The following is a 19247-nucleotide window of genomic DNA, read 5'->3' as shown; positions in this document are numbered from 1 at the left end:
CTTAAATGCTTCCCATCGCGAGAAAAAGAGAAAACCCTCCACTAATGTCCTCCTGTGCGGCGTCACCGGGCGTCTATGGGGCGGTGGTGGAACCTTAGGGTGGCAGATGTTTGGTGCTTTTCCCACCCACGAGGACACACCCATCAGCCCATAAAGGGCCACTAGGAGCCGTGACGAACAACGTGTTTGTGTGTGTGCGTGCGCGCGCTCTCGCTGGGGGGAGTGTAATTGGCGTCCATGCGCACTGGAGGAATTTGCGCCGCAGCAAAGTCTCGACCGCGGCGCCGACTGCGCGTCTTTGTGCGTTTGAGCGAGAAAAAAAAGCGCACGTCTTCGCGTGAGCGCACCGAGCGGAGCGCACGGAAAAAGTCGCATCGGACGCCGCATCTTGACGTCAGCCCGGGTCCGAGACGCCGCGCCGCGATGTCTGCGCGCTCCAGGACGGGCTTCTACCGGCAGGAGGTCAACAGAACCGTGTGGGAGGTTCCGGAGCGGTACCGGGACTTGAAGCAGGTCGGGACGGGAGCGTATGGCACAGTGTGGTGAGTAACCGGCGTGCTGCGGTTCGCACGAGCCGCTCAGGATGAACGCGCAGCTCAGAGGAAGCGGAGAATCTGCCGAAAAGTCCGTCTGCGCGTCTTTACTTCAAGTTTAGATGTGTGGATGAGCTTTAAACTGCATTGTTGCTGGTGCAGTATTGGTCCGTCCAGCTGGCTCCGCAGGGCCATTCTTTGCTTTGTGCTGTTTGGGTGAGGGTCAACAAAGGAACGCACCCCCTCAGGCGCATTGTTAACGTCAAAGGGAGCCCCGTTAAGCGCAGAGAATGGAGCCCGACGTTGTGTCGAGTCACACACGGGCCGTTTCCCCTCTCGGCACCCACCGTGTAAATGTCCGTCACTCTGTCCGTGTGTTCAAAGTTCAGCGTGGGACCGGCGCAGCGGGACGCAGGTGGCCATCAAGAAGCTGCACCGGCCGTTCCAGTCCAAGCTGTTCGCCAAGAGAGCGTACAGGGAGCTGCGGCTGCTCAAGCACATGAAGCACGAAAACGTGAGTGCGTGTGAGTGCGCGTGCGCGTTTCAAAGCCAGCGCCTCGGTTCCACTTGAAAAAACCCACCCGCTGTTTGTGATCAGGTGATCGGGCTCCTGGACGTCTTCACTTCGGAGATCTCCCTGGACCGACTGCGGGACTTGTACGTTTGTGTGCGCGCGTGCGTCCTGATTATAGAAGCCGCGTTTGCCGTTTCTCCCCCTTTTTGAATTGCTCGACTCCTGCTCTCCCGCAGTTACCTGGTGATGCCGTTCATGGGGACGGACCTGGGCAAGCTGATGAAGCTGGAGCGGCTGTCGGAGGACAGGGTGCAGTTCCTGGTCTATCAGATGATGAAGGGACTCAAGGTGCTCGCCCACTCCCACCACCAGTGAATTAATGACTCCCTATCAGTTCAGTGACTGTGTCAATGTCCCCTCTCTCCTCAGTATATCCACTCGGCAGGGATCATCCACAGGGTACGTGACCTTTGACCTCAGCAACTATGAGCTTTGGGGGGAGGGCCCTTCCTCTTTATCACTCATTCCCACACTGGGAGCTTTGCACTGTTGGTATTTGTGTCTTTATCATCTGCCTCAGATGTCATCACATCTGAGTTACAGCTAAGTTAAATTTGATTGTTTTCTGCTTTTGAATGATCATGTGTTGTTTCCCACAGGACCTTAAACCTGGGAATTTAGCCATTAACCCGGACTGCGAGTTAAAGGTACTACGGTTTACACAATAATTTGAGATACTGACTTTCACAGTGAACAAACATGTGAGAGCCACTGTCTCTAAAAGTATTTTAGGACCTACAGTATCTAGGACACATTTTAGAGGCTGAAACGGAGAAAACGGCCTCTTTGATTCAGATTGAATCAAGCCTTGAAAGGATTTAGTTCTAAACTCCTCGTACTTGAATGTGGATTTGATTCGAGTTGCTCAATAACGTGTACAACCGCTCCCGCTCCAGATCCTGGACTTTGGGCTGGCGAGGCAGGCCGACGCCGAGATGACGGGCTACGTGGTGACGCGCTGGTACCGCGCGCCGGAGGTCATCCTGAACTGGATGCACTACACGCAAACCGGTAGGCTCCCAGTCCCCGCGGTTGGCCTCTCGGCAGGTGGGTGAACGAGCTGACGGGCGCTCTCTGTTGCAGTGGACATCTGGTCGGCCGGCTGCATCATGGCGGAGATGCTGCTGGGAAAGCCGCTGTTCAAGGGGAACGACCGTATCCTTGGCTGCGGAAACTGTCCAGTTCTATAATACCTGAAGCTGAGGGTCAGGACTAATTCATTATGAGTCAGATCGTTCTTAACTACAGCCCCTGCCAGACCTGGACCAGCTCAGAGAAATCATGAAGATCACAGGAACGCCGGCGGCCGACTTTGTTGTGAAGCTACAGAGCCAGGATGTAAGACGTTGTGAAGATGATGAACTCAATATATGTTTAGTTTATTACCAAGGGTAAAACGCAGACGTTTGTTTTCAAAAGGCCAAAAACTACATCAGGAGTTTACCCAAAGTGCCAAAAAAAGACCTGCACTCCGTGTTCGCCAAAGCCAGCTCCCACGGTAAGTAGAACCCACCCGCTTAGAAGCTGCTGCTGCTGCTCCATCCCACCGACCCTCCACGCGTCTCCGCAGCCGTGTGCGTCCTGGAGAAGATGCTGCTCCTGGATCCCGAGGAGAGGGTGAGCGCCTCGGAGGCGCTGGACCTGCCGTTCTTCAGCGAGTTCAGAGACGCCGACGAGGAGACGGAGGCGCTGCCGTACGACCAGACCATGGACAACACGGACCTGCCGCTGGACCAGTGGAAACGTAAGAGAAGCGGGGGCTCAGTGACGTTGCAGTACCCGTGGTCGACCGCAAGAGGGCGGCGATGAGCTTAGAACGTGTTTAAAGCTTCTTCTCGCATGCTGAAACAGAAGAATACAGTTTCTAATAGGTTGAAGTCAAACAGCTGATCCACGCATGTCGTCTTCCTCCTCTGTGTTTGTGTAGGTCACACATTCACAGAGATACTGACCTTCAGGCCGCCCAGAGATTCGAAGGAGACTTCACTGTAAGGACACACCACTAGACAAATAAATGTACAACCGGTAGTTCACTGTTGCACATCTGCTAACAAAACATTTTTTCCTTGCTGATTGTGTTTTTTAATATATATTATTTGAATAAATTTCAGTTTTTACAAAGCTCACTTCTCGTTTGTGTGATTATTTTTGTCTCTTATTGAAATTGGGTTTTCAGAGCTTAGTATAGAGTCGAGCTGGTTTTATCCGTTTGCATTTTGATAATTCTGTCCTTTTCAGATCTTAAGGGCGAGGTCACCCGGTGCACTAGGCACACCATGCAATGCAATGCATCAACCTGCACATGTTCCCACAATAAGTTTAACAAAGTGATTATTTTCCTGCATGTAAAATTTTTAAAATCTGAATTGAAAATCCCTAAAAGTCAAGTATAAGTTTGCTACAGCCGCTGTGGGTCGCAGCCGACTGACTGACTGATAATTAAAATACATGGATTTTTCATGATGCCTGTGATAAGAGCTGTTTGCCTTCTAATCCTGACTGAGCTTGAACAGCAGTATCAGTGTTCTTCTTCCACCGGTGGCTGTGCACTTCGGGCTCTCCAGGATAATGCATAATACCAACAAGCCTGGACAAATCGGAGGCTCCTCGAAGCTCCGCAGGCTCCGGCTGCTGCTGTTTCTGGCAGGTAACACCACAACTTTCAACTTTTGACCAAAATAAAGCACATTTTAACTACAGCCCATCATTCCATTAGGCCTTCAGCCACTATTGTCAGCTGGGGAGAAGCCAGAACTCTATAGCCATAGTCACAGTAAGTGCAGATTTTATCAGATCTAATAATTCTACCGTGTTAAAGAAACAAGCTCTCTGACTGTGGTGTTTTCAGAGTTACAGGTATTTCTTCTCGGTCCGGACTACGTGACCGTGAGCGTCCCCGCCAGCGTCGTGTGTTTTGGAACTTGCTCAAAGTGCACGTATCAGATGTCTTTGGAGGGCGGGGACGCGAAGGGTCGGGAGAACGTCCTGGACTTCAGGCTTGACCGCTGGGCGGAGAACGTGACGGCGACGTGCACGGCCACAGATGACATCACCGCAGCCAACGCCACGGCGACCAAGCGGTTCCAGGTCTTAGGTTGGTGTTGAGAAAGTGTGTTAGTTTTATTTATTTATTTTTATTTCTTTTCCACCTGCCTGGTCTCACGTTTGACTCTCTGGCCTCAGTCGGACCCGCCAACGTTTCCATCACGGGCCCTGATGTGACAAACGCCTCCAACAGCTACACCTACACCTGCCACGCCCACTGTCGGCCATCTTGTACCTACGCCTGGAGGACAGATAATGGCGCGTGGATCGGCGGTTACGGGAACGTCGTTTCTGTAACTCCTAAGAAGACGACGGACCACGTGGCCCTCACCTGCAAGGCCACCAACAACGTGTCTGGGATGTTTGTTTCTGCTACTGAGAAAGTAACTGTGGCGCGTAAGTAAAGATGGATCAATTAGTGGGGTTGATGGACAGGGCGTCATGTCGGAAGGAAAAGGTGGGAGTAAAGTCACTCGTCCCCATCTCCCAGGAAGGAAGTGGAATATTGCTGTTGTTGAACCACATGTCTTTGCCCTGTTCTTGTGTTTAAGGGCTGAATTCTGGCCCCTCCACTCGTCCTGAAGGGACTCCAGCTGTGCTGCTGCTGCTGCTGCTGCTGCTGGCGGCCTTCGTCGCCTCCGCTGCTCCTGTGTTCTGACCGAACGCCTCCGACTGCAACACAGAACCACGAGGGAGTTCACCAGGATCAGCTGCTATTGTTAGCGTCATTAACGTAGATTGTGCTTTGTGTAGAAACCCGTGCATCACCGTCACGCTGCCTGTTGTCAGCTTCCATTTAACTCGCATGTTGACAGTGGGCCGAACCCCTGTTTGCTCTTTGCAGCCAACGAAGTGGAAAGACGAATAAAAGTGTTTGTTGAGGGAGGGAGGACACGCGGCCAAGATGATTTTGAAAGATCCCGTAAAAAACTGCACTGATATGATTAAAATGTAGACAATACATCAATAAAAAGCTTTGCAGACATTTATTTGACTTCCTAGAATGAATTTCAGGCTGTGAGGAGCGCGTGACCCAGGAACTGGACGTGTAATTACCTGCACGGGCTTCTTTGGGGACTTCACAACTGTTTTGACCGCAGCCAAGGCGCCGCCTCCAGGCTCTGACGTCATGGCAACCGATCTTACTGACGGCTTTAAATGTGTCATGCGAGACGCTGTGAATCGCTCCATACGGAAACGTATCGATTAATAATAAGTAGAATAATGACTTCTGCAATCTGTAATCGGCGACAGTTTGAGGACACACCCAGCATTCATATCAGTGCACTTCAATGTGGTTTGTGTGTATTTACTCTGCCTTAATAAATCCTTGTGAATAAATCAACAATCATTTCAGTTTTTTTTAGAACAGCTGATTTAATTGAAGGAAAACTCGCCTCTCAAAGACGCTGTTGAAATCACCTGCTCTTATTTTCAAGAGGACTTGTGACCAAATCAAGACAACACATTCAGTAAAAGTTCCCAATTACAAATTAGCTGTTTACATTTCTTGCTTCTCACAAACTGAATGCACACTTTTCATCGGAGTCTATAATGTTGTCACACGTTTTAGACGGTCTGCCTTAACGAACTGAAGTCTCTGGGCCGCCTTTAAACGTGCAGTGGGAGAATGAACAAACAAACCCAGAACCAAACAGAAAACGCAACAAAGCTGCTCGTATTCTATCGTACACTATCAAGACGTTGCGATTAATCCTATTTGAATCAGCATCACTTAGACTCGATGAGTTGCCCCCATTATCAGATCTGCGCGCACAAAAGCAGCCGCCGCGCTCCACGTGGGCCTCTTGACTTGCACGCCCTCGGCAGAGAGTGCGGCCCGGCTGATAACGGGCATCTGGAGCTCCGGTGCCGGGAACGTTGGGCCATTTGTCTGCTTCTCGCACGAGCGGGCGATAACAGGGGCAAGGCCTTTTATGCCCCGCGTTATAAGGCGGCGGATGCTCATGAGGGGGAGTGTAATTATTCGGCGCCATGGTTCACCACTCGGCCTCGCTGCTGCTGCTGATCAGCCTGGCAGGTGAGACGCAGCCCGGCTTTAGGACTTTTGACTTTCCTTCATTGATTGTCAGGAAATGTATTTAGTCAGTTTATTCCTCTTGTTTAAGGTTTTTCTGTGAGTGAAGCTGAGGATCTTGGAGCCACAGGGGACTCCCCGTGTAAGATCAATATATTTCAGATCAAGTCGTTTCAGCGAATCTCGGTTTAATGAGCATAAACGATTTCCTACAGTCGGGCCGTCCTCCGTGGAGATCACCGGGGTGGATGTGGTCACGGTGGGGATCCCCTACGGCTTCGAGTGCTGGGCCAACTGCTACCCAGGCTGCCGCTTCACCTGGACCCGGGGCAACGTCACCTCCGAGGGCCAGGAGCTCAACCTGCAGCTGCGGCGCCTGGAGCCCACGGTGACCGTCACCTGCACGGCGCTCAACCCTGAGTCGGGGAGGTCGCTCACCGTCCAGAAGCGGCTGCAGGTGACAGGTAGGGGAGGTGGAGCAGAGCCCCGGGCTCCCTCTGCAGCGTCTCCCTCTTAACCGCACCTCCGTTTCAGAGGGCCCGTCCAACATCCAGATCAGCGGCCCCCCCATGCTCACGTACGGCGCCGCGTCCAACTTCACCTGCTCAGCCGACTGCTACCCCTCCTGCACCTACTCGTGGACCGTGCTCCTGCAGAACGAGGCCTACAGCGCGGCCCAGGGGGCGAGGATTTCCGTATCACCGCCTGCCAGCACGGTCTTCTCCGAAACGCTGCTCTGCAAGGCAGAGGACACCGTCTCCCAGCTCTTCATCTCCACAACTCTCAGTCTTTGGGTGGCAAGTATGTGAACGACTCCCTGGATTGGATGTGGCCATGGCGCCTTCTGGGCTTTTAGGCATCTTTGTCTCAACCTCCTCCCTCAGGCCAGTCTGACATCAGCATCCAAGGGGCAAACACGGTGACGATGGGGAAACAGTACACGTTCGTGTGCCTGGCGGAGTGCATCCCGTCCTGCAGCTTCGTGTGGAAGTACATGGGGACCACTTATCAAGGGGACCAGGTACAGCTACCCATCATGCACCAAGGGCAGAAGCCAAAGTTCGCCAGCCACATGGACATCGTCGTCAGCGACTACTCGAAGACGGAGCTTCTGACCTGCGAGGCCACAAACACTGTGTCTCACGTCACTATCAGCGCCGCCACCAACCTTACCGTCATCGGTGAGTCCGGAGCATCACATCACCACCACCACCCGGTTGCCAAGCGACAAACAGCGACACCATGTCTCCCTTTGTGTCTTCTCAGACCCCTTCTCGGTGCGTCCCACGTCCCAGGCCGTCCCGATGGCGGGCGAAGCCTTCTCTCTGGAGTGCGTTGGCTCTCAAAACCCTGTCTCCATTACGTGGCTCAGGGACAAGGATCCGGTGGCCACGTCCCAACGAGTGGCGTTCGCCCCGGACAACGTCACCGTGACCTTCAGCCCTCTGCTGCCGTCGGACGACGGCTCCTACCGGTGCGTGGTGGCAGAGGGAGGGGCCCCGGTCCAGTCCGTCCCCTACATGTTGAACGTGAACTGTGAGTAATCTATGATCCGTCATGTGTGGATATGAGACGAAGCAGAACATGGGCGAGTCCTAAATTCTGCATCTTAAATATCTTTCCCCTCAATCCTCAGACGGACCATCCTCCATAGTGATCAGTGGCTTCACCGTAGTGACTGCTGGAACACTGTATCACTTCCAGTGCTCGGCCAGCTGTTACCCCACGTGTCAGTTCACCTGGACGTGGGGCAGCGCCACCTCCCAGGGTCCAGAGCTGAGCCTGCGGCTCGGAGAACAGCAGGCGACCCAGAACCTGACCTGCACGGCCGTCAACCCCACCACGGGGGCGTCGGCCGCCGCCCTGAAGACGCTGCGGGTGACGGGTAATGACGACAAGGCCGAGGTTGAGCCCGTAGGCCCCGTCAGTGGCCGATACTCTAACACTCTCTAAACGTTTCAGCTGGACCGTCGAATGTCCACATCAGCGGCCCGGCCTATCTCACCGCGGGGGTGGCATCGGAGTTCAGCTGCTCCGCCGACTGCTACCCCTCCTGCAGCTACACCTGGGCCGTGATGTCGGGAAACGGGACGCTGAGCATCGCACAAGGCGACACCGTTCAAGTCCTACCCGCCGGCGCTGTCGACTCTGAGACGCTCGTCTGCAACGCCCAGGACGTCGTGTCACATGCCAACATGTCCGCAACTCTATCACTGACAGTGGCGAGTACGTGGAAGACCAATCTGTCACACATACTTCTATATTAACCTGCAAAACAAGTGCTTTACACTTAAATGTGCTTTCCCTTCTTTAGGATTATCAGACATCACCATCGCTGGTACAAGCACTGTGGCCATAGGAAAAGTGTACACGTACATATGCTCAGCTGTGTGCGTGCCTTCCTGCACCTTTGCATGGGAGTACATGGGGAAAACCTTTCAAGGAGACCAGATCCAGATACCCATTCTGCCTGATGGAAGCTACCCAGACTATTACCAAACCGAAGCCCTGACATGTCAGGCCACCAACACACTGACCCAGGCCACCATCGCCGCCACCAAGAACCTCACCATAACTGGTGAATTGCATTTTTTATTTTTGAGTCTTATAAATTATGTACAGTTTTCATGCAATCACTTCAATTCATCCCAATTTCCAGAGGGACCAGCGAACGTGGTCATCTCGGGGCCAGATTCCCTTGAAATCGGGGTCACAGCGAGCTTCACGTGCTCCGCCGAGTGCATCCCCCCCTGCAGCTTCACGTGGACCCTGTACGGGAGGACCGTGACGGGCAGCTCTGTCGACATCACCGTCAACAACCACGTGTCCCGGGAGTCCATCAGCTGCCGGGCCGAGAACCCGGTCAGCGGCGCGACAGGGACGGCCAACGAGACGCTCGGTGTGTCAGGTAAGCCGTTGGCTGCTAGCAAATGTGGTTCGGTGTGGATGAAAGCTCAACTCACGTCACGCTTTGCTCCTCAGACCCTCGCTGGTGTGGATGTTGAGACACAGCGGCCCTGCTCTGCCAGCGCTCTGTACACAGACACTCTGTTACCCTGTCGGTAATGACGCTTGTGCACATGCCTTTATTTACTCGAGCCCTGCACGTTGTCAGCTGTGACACATTTGCACAACCTGACCAGGATGTTTTCCCTGCCTGGTTCCAATCTCTAAGAGACCTCAAAGCAGAGATTAGACAGGTACACAGCATCTGCATGAGTAATGTGTCGCCGGGTTTTGTGTACACGAGGCTAATCTAATTTTCTTGAATGGTGTGTTCTGATTGGTCTCATAATAGGGCCCCTATTATGAGTATACTTAACAAAAGTACTGTAATTCTGCTGATTACCCAGATCTAATTCATCATCTCTGAGACACAGATGGCAAGTTTGAAATCTAAATGAATGCAGGACACTTGTAAAATAATCTGATTCCTTTGTTGTTGTTGTTTTTTCACATTTTTGGTTCAGGTTTAAGAATATTTATCTATATATCACACAGTATGTACATAATAAATATATATAGAGTATATTATAAATTTGTACTGCTGCTGGTTTTGATGTTTTAAAGAATAATTTTTATTTACATCAACTGATTCTAAACTGACTGATCTGTTTATTTTTATTATGAAAAGTCGACTATTCCTTTAGGTCAGAAATATTATCTTTCAATAAACAGTGTCATGAACAGGAGAGGAAACAGTGTAACATTTTGGTGGGCTGATTTAATGGATGTTGTTCAGTAGATGAAACTAGATAGAGAATAAAATTGTTTAATCTGCTTTAAATTCAGTTGTAAATTCTATTGGCGTTACATATTTGCCTGAGTTGCAGGTCAAACACAATACTTCTTTTTTAAGGCTGTGACACATAATCCGTCCAGCTCCGCTTGCTGAAGGAAGTCAAACAGTTCTTTAAGGACTGGGGGGAAACAAGAACACTGCAATTATTAAACATATAAAAGTCCAAAACATTATGAATTTTCTGCAGCAGAACATCAAAGAGACATCACCTTTCTTCTCCGGAGAAGACATGAACATGACGGCCATGTCGAAGCGTTTTACGCTCGACAGGCTGCTGAGGATCTGCAGTGTGACACTTGGTTCCTCGTGCCTGGACACAAGACACTGAGGTTAATCCAGAACATGATGCTGCACATCTTCATCAGTAAAACCGTTTGTTTTTTTCACAGCGACTTACTTCATATAAAAGTCATGCAGCGTCCTAAGGATTTGATTTAGGATGTTAGGTTCAAGTGAGTTGTGAAAAATCTTTATGTAAGCATCAGGTTTGATTTGCTGGAACACAACGACAAGACAAGACAATATACTGTAACGCGGAGAGACTTTTACATTTGTGTTCTGCTCAACAGTCAAAGTGTAAACAATTGCACGGTGTAGCTTGTAGCTCCTGCTCACCCTCAGATATCTGTAAATGACTTCAGGCTGCTCTCCGATTTTACGGAGGTCTGCCTCCAGCTGGAAGCTGTTGGTTGGCGGTGGAGGCAGGTCAGCTGGTGTCGAGGAGGGGTTAGTCGGCCGCTCAGTCGGACGAGCGCTGTCCTCCGGCACCGGTTGTCTGACCTGACTGCTGGCAGGGAGGCTGGTGAACAGATGGAGATGGTCTGTTTATTGGGTGGAAATAATCAGAAACACATTGCTAACAACAAAATACAATTTAATCCTTTAGGAGGTGTTTTAACATTTAACACACAAAAATTTGATTAAACTTTAAATTGAATAATTAAAAAAGGCAGCGAAACACACGGTTCAGTTGAGTGTGAGGGGGTTTCTGCTATTTCTTCTATCTTTATCATCTTGGCGCTGGGCGACGTCGAGAGCGAAGACTTGTCGTCCATCATCACCTCCACGACTGATGACTTGGACCCACCCGACTCCACCTTTCCGCTCACTTCTTCAATGTCAATTCTCCTCAGTGGCTTCTGTACAGTATTTAATGTTCGAGAACAATCAGTGATGCTTCGGGGAAACATAGGACACTTGTTTGTTTCCGTCAACGTCAACCTGAACTAAGAGCTCTCCTGTCACCTGCTGGATATATAATGCTACTGCAGGCCAAGATGCAAAGGATTCTCTCTGTGACTCAATGTCACAGGCCCAAAAACACAACATCAGTTAAAAATTATTTTACTATTAGAGTAAATCCCTTCTAATGTCTATTACATAGCTGATCAGTTAATCAGTCCAAAAACAAAATCTCATCTTATATTGATAATTGATTACAGCACCCCCGTGACCCCGCATTAGGGAATAAGCGGTACAGAAAATGGCTGGATGAATGTAACTTTTTCCTCCTTTATCTTATACACATTACATATGTGTCAATCACCACCTTGAGGTTGCATTGCATTAATGCGTTTATTGCTTCTAGCTTTCAAGCCACTGTTGGTGTCTAGCAAGCAATTAACATGTTGTAACTCACAGTTGAGCGCAGATGTGGTGGCTTGTCTATCGGCTGCACTGTTCTCCTCAGAGAGCCGTCCTCTGCCTGTAGAACACCACTAAAACCTGCGTCCTAATGCAAGGAAAGAGACATTCGTAGAATATCAGACCAAACACAATCATTTAATATCTTGTATGTATCAATGTTATAAACAACAAGCAGAAACAAAAGAATAACAACATTTGGAATCTGTATGTAGAAACATACCATATGCAATTTCTGGAGTTCATTCAAGGCCTGTTTGTTTCCCGGTTCCAATTTTAAGACTTCCTGAAAATCTGAAGAAGACAAGCAAACCACATTTTGATTTAGGGTAATCATAAACCAAGCAGTAGTATGAAAAGAGGGCACGACAAAAGCAGCTGCAGATTTCTGGATTACCATGAATGACAAAAATTTATAAGGATGTAGTGTTCCGCCCAGCACCTTTTTTGGCCTCTTCCAGTTTCCCCAAAGCAACTCTGGCTGTGGCCCGACGAGCAAAAGCTTTGGTGTAAGTACCATCCAGAGAAATGGCTTTGGTGCAGTCCTCCTCTGCCTCCTTATACCTGCAGGGAACAGATAGTCTATCATAAATAAGCTCAAGATTCTGCCAGTTGCCTGTTAGACATAAACCCTTCTTTAAATTATTAATCAATATATATTTACAAGACAGAAAATGTTTTTATTTTAATTGAAATCCCACAAAAAGAAATACTGTGTGTATACCTCTCTAGCTTAAGGAAGGCCATGGCTCTGTTTGCAGGAAGCAGGACATTCATGCAGTCGGCCTCCATGCCTTTGCTGTAGCACTCCACAGCCACTTCATACTTCCCCTCTTTAAAATATGCATTCCCCTGAAATAAACATGCAGATGAAAATCATGGGTTAATTAATCATGGCACATGAGTAAGTTTATTATTTTCAGCCGACCAGCATGCTTAGTGATGCATCCACTTGAATGATGCAAGTCATAGAAAATCTCACTCTGTCTTTTTGTACAACTGCCTCCTGTCTCTTCTGTTGTTCCTCCATCAGTCTCTGCTTATTGGGGTCAATTGTGGGAGCCTTCTGCAGCTCAGTGGCTTCACTTTGGATAACTGGTGCCTGATGTCCAAGAGCCTGAATCCAGCAAGAAATTATAAATTTATTAACAACACAAAGAGATCTGAGACATTTATAAAACAATAATGAATTATTTCACTCACCTCTTGAATTTTCTTCACCTCATTCTCTGCATCCACATTTCCAGGGTTCAGCTTGAGAACCATCTGATAATCTATTTGAAGACAGACAGTTATAATCGATCTTATTCAAAACTGAGCACAGAAAATCTCAATATTTCCAATTCTGGCAACCTTCCAATGCAGATTCATATTTCTTCAGCGCAAACCGTGCGGCTCCCCTTCGTGCGTATGCTTTGAAGTAGTTGGGGTCCAGAACGATCGCCAAGTTGCAGTCAGACTCTGCCACAGCATATCTGCAAGGAATAAAAGTCTCTGTGGTTTACAGGGGGGGACCAAACCTTTCACCAGTACAGCAAAATACAGCAGCCACAATATACGTACTTTTTGAGTCTGAAAAAAGCTGAGGCTCGGTTTGTAGGAAGCACAGGACTGTAGGGATCTGCCCCCATCCCTCTGGTGTAGCACTCTACAGCATCATCATATTTCCCATCTTTGAAGAACTTGTTGCCCTGAAAATCAATACATAACATTATCGGCTGAAGTCACTAACACTTTACTTATCTTCATTGCCTTTTACAGCATTTACTTTTTCTTTTTCAGCCAAAGCTCTCTCCTGGTTAACTGGCGCTTCCTCTGAGTCGGACTCATTTGACTCTGCTGGACTCTCCTCCTTATCCATCTCATCCAGAGCTTTATCCTGCAACCACGGAGGCACACACCTTTAGTTAACTACTCAAACACACCCACATATTATGTGAAGTTTATTTGAAAAGAAACAGCTACCACATCAAACTTGTCCCATGACCGATAGTCGAACGCGTTTATTCTTGAGGCTTGTTGAGGCTCCTCTTGCTTTATGTCGCCCTTATCACTTGGTTCCTTCTTTTTCTTCTTCTCCCTCATCTTTTTTTTGTTGCGAACAGGTGGGAGCTTTCGCTACAAGACCGATAAAGTCAAAGCTCATAACACTTAAAAAATCATCTTGAAATCCCTTAGGATTTGTAGAGAAGGGACACACCTGGACCTCCTGAATCCCTCCTGTGCTCAGCTCATCATCCTTCTTCTTTATCTCTGTCTCCCAGCTCTCTAGCTCTCTCATGAAGCTGTGCAAATCTTCCGCGTTTTGACGCATCTGAAGCTGTAACTCCATGGCTTTGTTTCCTCCGGACATCCTATTCCCTGTGAAACACACATTTGGATTGGACCAATTTCTGAAAAATCTTTGGCGCTGTTCGTGTTGATGCTGCCGTCTTGACGTTCGCGTTGGAGACAGGCGAAAACGCGAGAATCACGCTCGACCGTCTTTGGGGCTAGCAGTTAGCTAGCTAGCGTAATTGAAAAGACTATCAGAAAATAAAGCAAATATATGAGTCTCTGTAGCTACATGAACCATGTAAAGTACCTGTTACTTTTCTTCACGACTGAGAACAAGCAGTTTAAACGTAGCGGCACTGCACACGGCACTGCAAACAACATGCGCAACTGCTCAGCGCTTTCTGTTTATAATTGGAGCCATGACAGCGTAGTACCAGAAGCCTTTGCGGTGCTTATCCTGCGCTAGAACTGAACAAAGATCGTCTAGAATAACAAAGTGCAATTGCTTCCCCAACACGGCCAATAGACTGTAAACTGTAGTATGTAAAAACATGTATAATGCTTACTAAATATACAATGTTTACTAAATTTTGGCAAAAAACACAAATATTTTGGCATCTGTTTGCCTGTATAGGTTTAGCTTGGAAGCTATTCGTGTTTAGAATTGTGTTTATTCTGACGTATGTCCTCGTGAGAATAGATCGACCCACAAACTAAGCGACTAGCATGCTACTTTAATATAGACGATCTTTACACTCCAGCGACACTAAAGCGTATTGAAAACGTTCATTTTTTTATACTTATATTACTATTACCCTTGTTTAAATCATGATGTACTTTTTTGTTTTTTGTGTTTAATATACTTATATTGATAACATGAAATAAAAAAAATATTCAATTATTATTCCTTGCTATTGACGTTTACATACCACGTGATCTACATTAAACCGCAATGACCTCTCTTGCGAGCTAGCTGCAGCTAACCAGTAATACCAAACTGTAGGGAATATTTCACACCATGGACCAAACTAAAGAAGAGGACTTTGGATACGACCTATTCCCGGAGAGAAGGAAGGGAAAGTACAAGAAGGGATCAATCGCGGAGAGCCTGTTCACGTTTAACCACAAGTGTCAGGTCATGTTGCAGTTCGCAATGGAAACTAGTGAGTGCTGTAGCTAACGGTAGCTAGGTCACATGTAATTTGGAATAACATGTCAGCAGTGAACATCCGATATCTTAACTGAGTTGTTTGTCAGTTGTCTTTGCTAGCTAAATACCAGTGCAGTGGTAACATTTCAACGTCATTGTCTCTGTAGCAGCATTTAGCCTTAGCCGATGTGGCGAACTATGGTTCCTGTCAGTTGAATGCTAACGTCAACCAACTGGCTTGTGTTGTTGCGGTCAGGTCCCTATGCCAAACTCCTCCTCAGTGCCATGAAGAGTTCAGGATGGTTCGTATCTTTTTAAATACATAGTTGTCGTACTTCGTGCAAGGATCATCTAACATTTGCTTATTTTTCTCCTCTCAACATAGCAAAGTGTGGAAAGATAGACATTTTTCATGCGAGGACTGTGATGGGACGGTCAGCGGGGGTTTCGATGCAGCTTCTTCTCAAGTAAGGAAGAACATCAGGACCACATCACAGACTGTGCTGGTTTAAAAGGTTTGGACCTGTTTTAGTGCTTATGGTAATATTTGTCACTTGTTTTCAGATCGTTCTGTGCCAGAACAATATCCACCAGCAGTCTCATATGAACCGAGTGGTCACACACGAGCTCATCCATGCGTTTGATCACTGCCGGGCCGACGTCGACTGGTTCAACAACTTCAGACATCTCGCTTGTTCTGAGGTGATAGAAAATATTATGGTTGCCTAAATTATTATTACAAATTGCTTAAGGATGTTTTCTGTGTCATTTCAGATTCGGGCAGCTAACCTCAGCGGAGATTGTTCCTTTAGCAACGAAGTTTCCAGGTTTAACTTTGGCTTAAAGCAGCATCATCAGGTACCTGCACTTGGATGAAAGACACACTTACTGACACGTTTGATACTCGTTTGATACTTGTGTACCTAATCCAGCACCTTTTTTGTTTTTTTGTCCAGGAGTGCGTCCGAAGCCGTGCAATCCGCTCTATCCTTGCTGTGAGGAAAATTAACCGGGAGGAGGCAGAGAAAATAGTCGATGAGGTCTTTGAGCCGTGTTTCAACGACCACACACCTTTTGGACGAATTCCACACAGCAAGAAAGATGCCAAATTTGCCTACAGAGATTATGAGAACAGAGATCGATATTATGCAAACCTTTAATATCGTTGCATTCTCATTTGACTCCTAAGGGTGCTGTGAATGTCAGTGACGCTGGCGTGAGCTTGGCAGCATTAAGGCTGGCATTAAAAAAAAACTCAACAGAATGACCGTTGAAAACAATCACCCCTTCAGAAGGGGTTTTCAGAGAATCTTTCGTCCTTAGATGGGGAAGCTAAAGGAAGGAGCTACAGTACATTTCATTTTTACCTTGACTCATTCTCTGTAAATAATGTATTAAATATATAAATTAGGTGATCAATGGGTGCTTTAAGGGAATACAATACTTCCCATTTATCCATCTGTGTTCGTTGCGAGTGTCCTTAGATCACTTTATCATTGGCTCTTGATTTTCTTACCACATTGAATTCAACTAGGTTCCTTTTTAAATAGAGCTGATTGCAGAAAAAGAATCAACTCGTACTTTAATTAAAGTGTGATTCCCTCAAACAAGCTGAATGCGCTTCACCTTCTTTGTTTACACCTTTCTGAGCAGTCTCAAAGTTTTTGTGGACAAATGGGACCTGTTGAATTTGACTTTGGCATCAAATGTGTGCATTTCTGAAGGATAAGTAAATAAAAGTGAGATTATGCAGCATTAATGTCTAGCCCTAAAAAGAATTCAAATTAACAAGCGAGACGAGCAAAGCTCTTTCACAGCAATGCGGTCGACTTTGTTCACATCTGCTACGCAACCGTAAAATGTCATTGCTGACATCTTTATTGGATATTAGCATTTAGAGAATCTTGTATCGCTCTACAGAGATTAATGAGGGGAAAAAGTTACAAGGGGACCTCATAATCCCCCTCTTCCTCCTCCACATCCTCCTGCTCCACTGCCTATCTCAAAGACAACACCCGCTGCATTTTTATCTCCAAGCCACTTAGCACGTCTACTGTCGAAGTGTAATGTGCTACTTAGTTTCAGTGTTCTTCATTTCCAAGGCGCGACAGAAAGGCAAAAGCGAGCGTGGGCTCAAACAATCAAGCGAGTGAGTGGGTGGGTGGGGATGGCGTGAGCAAAGAAGATTAATTCATTTTAGCAGCTTAACAGAGAAAAATGATGAAAACAGCTTCGAGCCAGTGGGATTAATGCGAGACAAACACAAGAAGACAAATCACAGAAATTATATTTGGATTTGTGCAAATGTCCTGTGCCATGGTACACTAAATAAAGAAAACATGCAAGACAATAGAATTACAGCTGGAATTGTGCTTGTATCAAATGCTAAGTGCACTTAGGTTATGCTAAGCAATGCTGTGTCATTTTTTGTATTTAATGTGCTTTAAGGCAGGATTTAAGAAACGTAGAGGTGAAGAGTTAACTTGAACATTTATTTGGTCCTGGTTAATAAAACAGGCACCATATTAACAATAATATATTTATCTATTTGTTGATTATGGGGAGTGAGTTAAATCGGCCAAGCTGCTGGTACTAGAACCAGAAACAATGAGCTGAAAGACTCTAAAAGTGTTTGTACAGGTAGAATAAACATTTCTGCCCATCAGCCAAAAAGCCTCATTCCTGACGCCAGCACAATCTCAGTCTGTCCACTAGATGGCAGTGTTGACACATCATCAAAACAGCTGATTTTCAAAACACAAGCACACACACACACACACACACACACATACACACACAAGTGCCGTAATCTAATCCATTTTATCGAGTCGTGTTTTAGGTGAACATTGGGCCTACGAGCAGGGGTAGAGTTCAATAATCAAGTTGCTGCTGAGAAGAGTGACGACTTTCATTATTCCGTTCTGTTTGAGCCGGCAGCACCCACCGCGAAGTAATTAGGATGCTCCAGCAACACCGAAAGGCTGTCACTAATCTGCTATAGGACAACACATTAACCCGCAGAGCACTAATGAACTCATCTCATTAATTAGGACGATGCCAGATTCAGTTGTAAACGCGGACAGAGGCGGTACAAAGGGAGGACACCCGCTTGTCTTTGTGGAAGTTTTAAGGTGTCTCGTCTTCGTCTCACTTCTCGTGATGGAATTTGACGCATGCGCTTTGCTGTCCGGAGTTGGTTGACTTTCAGATGAGCACGACTGAAAAACGAAACAGAGAAGAGGTGTGTGTGTGTGTGTGTGTGTGTGTGTGTGTGTGTGTGTGTGTGTGTGTGTGTGTGTGTGTAAAAGCTGGATGACACAAAAATCCTTTAGCCACGATGGTCACTTTCCTCATCACTCTGGGGAGACTTGAACAAAGGAAGCATATTGAATCCTTTAGCCTGAGGAGAACATCATGCTCAGCTGATTGAGGACAAGGGAGCATAGAGATGGTCACCCTGAGCTTTGTTTTATCAGCTGACCTCATATCTGAGTCCAGGTATGTTGAAACATATACACAATATAAAACAGAAACAAAACAGAAATACTCTTACATTTATTCAGCTTATTATAATTAGTGGTGGCAGTTTGAAGATGACTGTAAAGCTAAATGAGGCTACGGTTAAAAATCAAGTTAGGGATTCAAAACATATAAAACTTCATCTTCATTATTACTCATTGATGACCGGTGATGTATCAATGTCCTTTACAGAAGCTGTTTGAGATGTGACACAATTCATTAGGTTGTTAACAGCCGACGCTGATGGTGGGAGGAGAAAAAGTGGAAATCATTATAACTCACAGCACAAATCCTCTGGAGGTGACGCGTCGAACCTGACAATTAAGTCCCCCAGCAGGGAGGCACGGTTTGAGGCCACTGTAGGGATGTGGGCATGCAAATCAATTAATTAGGTGTGCAAGTTGAGGATTAATTAAGGAGGTGTTTAAAGTTGAGATCAGCTTTCTGTGCTGTAGCATGGTTTTACTCCAGAACGGCTTTTATTTTTTAAACTCTTTTAAAGTCAGACCAGCTGTAATCCCTCTGTAATGGTTGGTCAACCCAAACCCGCGAAGGATGTGCTTTTATTTACCTCTGGATAAAAGAACCTTTTAGCTCGTTACGCTCGGCTGCCGTGTCTTCAGTCAGTCCGGCCCCAAAGGACAGGATGGAGGAGGCGAAGTTGC

General features: G+C 47.1%; 5 protein-coding genes across 7 annotated transcripts in view; 4 read left to right on the top strand and 1 right to left on the bottom strand.

The window, feature by feature from the left end:
* The window catches only part of rpap3 (RNA polymerase II associated protein 3), a 35018-nt gene extending 20638 nt beyond the window's left edge, over nucleotides 1-14380 (bottom strand). Inside the window, exons 1-17 of one of the 3 annotated variants that reach the window (XR_008695488.1) lie at nucleotides 14221-14379; nucleotides 13837-13997; nucleotides 13602-13754; nucleotides 13405-13515; nucleotides 13200-13327; nucleotides 12990-13111; nucleotides 12840-12910; nucleotides 12619-12753; nucleotides 12361-12488; nucleotides 12079-12200; nucleotides 11860-11930; nucleotides 11632-11724; nucleotides 10956-11131; nucleotides 10608-10791; nucleotides 10390-10487; nucleotides 10202-10302; nucleotides 9974-10110 (exon numbers count right to left, since the gene is read on the bottom strand). Coding sequence is in view for 2 of the 3 variants with exons in the window: in XM_029161515.3 (XP_029017348.1) it covers nucleotides 10025-10110; nucleotides 10202-10302; nucleotides 10390-10487; nucleotides 10608-10791; nucleotides 10956-11131; nucleotides 11632-11724; nucleotides 11860-11930; nucleotides 12079-12200; nucleotides 12361-12488; nucleotides 12619-12753; nucleotides 12840-12910; nucleotides 12990-13111; nucleotides 13200-13327; nucleotides 13405-13515; nucleotides 13602-13754; nucleotides 13837-13989 (1932 nt within the window). In the remaining variant the exon portion in view is untranslated. Of the gene's footprint in view, nucleotides 1-9894; nucleotides 10111-10201; nucleotides 10303-10389; nucleotides 10488-10607; nucleotides 10792-10955; nucleotides 11132-11631; nucleotides 11725-11859; nucleotides 11931-12078; nucleotides 12201-12360; nucleotides 12489-12618; nucleotides 12754-12839; nucleotides 12911-12989; nucleotides 13112-13199; nucleotides 13328-13404; nucleotides 13516-13601; nucleotides 13755-13836; nucleotides 13998-14220 lie in introns of those variants that run through there. The other 2 variants (XM_029161515.3, XM_055511115.1) reach the window with 2 other exon arrangements.
* LOC114861856 (mitogen-activated protein kinase 12-like) lies at nucleotides 123-3233 on the top strand. Its single transcript, XM_029161516.3, has 12 exons — nucleotides 123-542; nucleotides 918-1047; nucleotides 1132-1190; nucleotides 1284-1395; nucleotides 1477-1506; nucleotides 1707-1754; nucleotides 2004-2118; nucleotides 2191-2262; nucleotides 2366-2445; nucleotides 2527-2605; nucleotides 2678-2851; nucleotides 3035-3233. The coding sequence occupies exons 1-12, from the start codon at nucleotides 238-240 to the stop codon at nucleotides 3097-3099; spliced, it is 1269 nt and encodes a 422-aa protein (XP_029017349.1). The 5' UTR covers nucleotides 123-237; the 3' UTR covers nucleotides 3100-3233.
* On the top strand, nucleotides 3366-5494 carry LOC114861858 (uncharacterized). The gene is made up of 5 exons (XM_029161519.3): nucleotides 3366-3754; nucleotides 3824-3880; nucleotides 3956-4201; nucleotides 4291-4548; nucleotides 4704-5494. Exons 1-5 carry the CDS (start codon nucleotides 3676-3678, stop codon nucleotides 4808-4810), a joined length of 747 nt encoding a protein of 248 aa, XP_029017352.1. The 5' UTR covers nucleotides 3366-3675; the 3' UTR covers nucleotides 4811-5494.
* LOC129604635 (hemicentin-1-like) lies at nucleotides 6107-9711 on the top strand. The gene is made up of 11 exons (XM_055511944.1): nucleotides 6107-6193; nucleotides 6282-6332; nucleotides 6406-6654; nucleotides 6725-6991; nucleotides 7075-7371; nucleotides 7457-7726; nucleotides 7827-8075; nucleotides 8153-8416; nucleotides 8505-8768; nucleotides 8850-9098; nucleotides 9173-9711. Exons 1-11 carry the CDS (start codon nucleotides 6148-6150, stop codon nucleotides 9193-9195), a joined length of 2229 nt encoding a protein of 742 aa, XP_055367919.1. The 5' UTR covers nucleotides 6107-6147; the 3' UTR covers nucleotides 9196-9711.
* A 453-nt stretch (nucleotides 14381-14833) lies between the features above and the next one.
* On the top strand, nucleotides 14834-16679 carry atp23 (ATP23 metallopeptidase and ATP synthase assembly factor homolog). The gene is made up of 6 exons (XM_029161520.3): nucleotides 14834-15076; nucleotides 15320-15365; nucleotides 15449-15530; nucleotides 15628-15765; nucleotides 15838-15921; nucleotides 16020-16679. The coding sequence occupies exons 1-6, from the start codon at nucleotides 14932-14934 to the stop codon at nucleotides 16221-16223; spliced, it is 699 nt and encodes a 232-aa protein (XP_029017353.1). The 5' UTR covers nucleotides 14834-14931; the 3' UTR covers nucleotides 16224-16679.
* The last annotated feature ends 2568 nt before the right edge of the window (nucleotides 16680-19247 follow it).

The sequence above is a fragment of the Betta splendens genome, chromosome 9 (assembly GCF_900634795.4).
Source record: "Betta splendens chromosome 9, fBetSpl5.4, whole genome shotgun sequence".
NCBI classification, from domain to species: Eukaryota; Metazoa; Chordata; class Actinopteri; order Anabantiformes; family Osphronemidae; genus Betta; species Betta splendens.
Note: the sequence above shows the minus strand (reverse complement) of the source record. Positions and strands in the feature narration are given on the sequence as shown.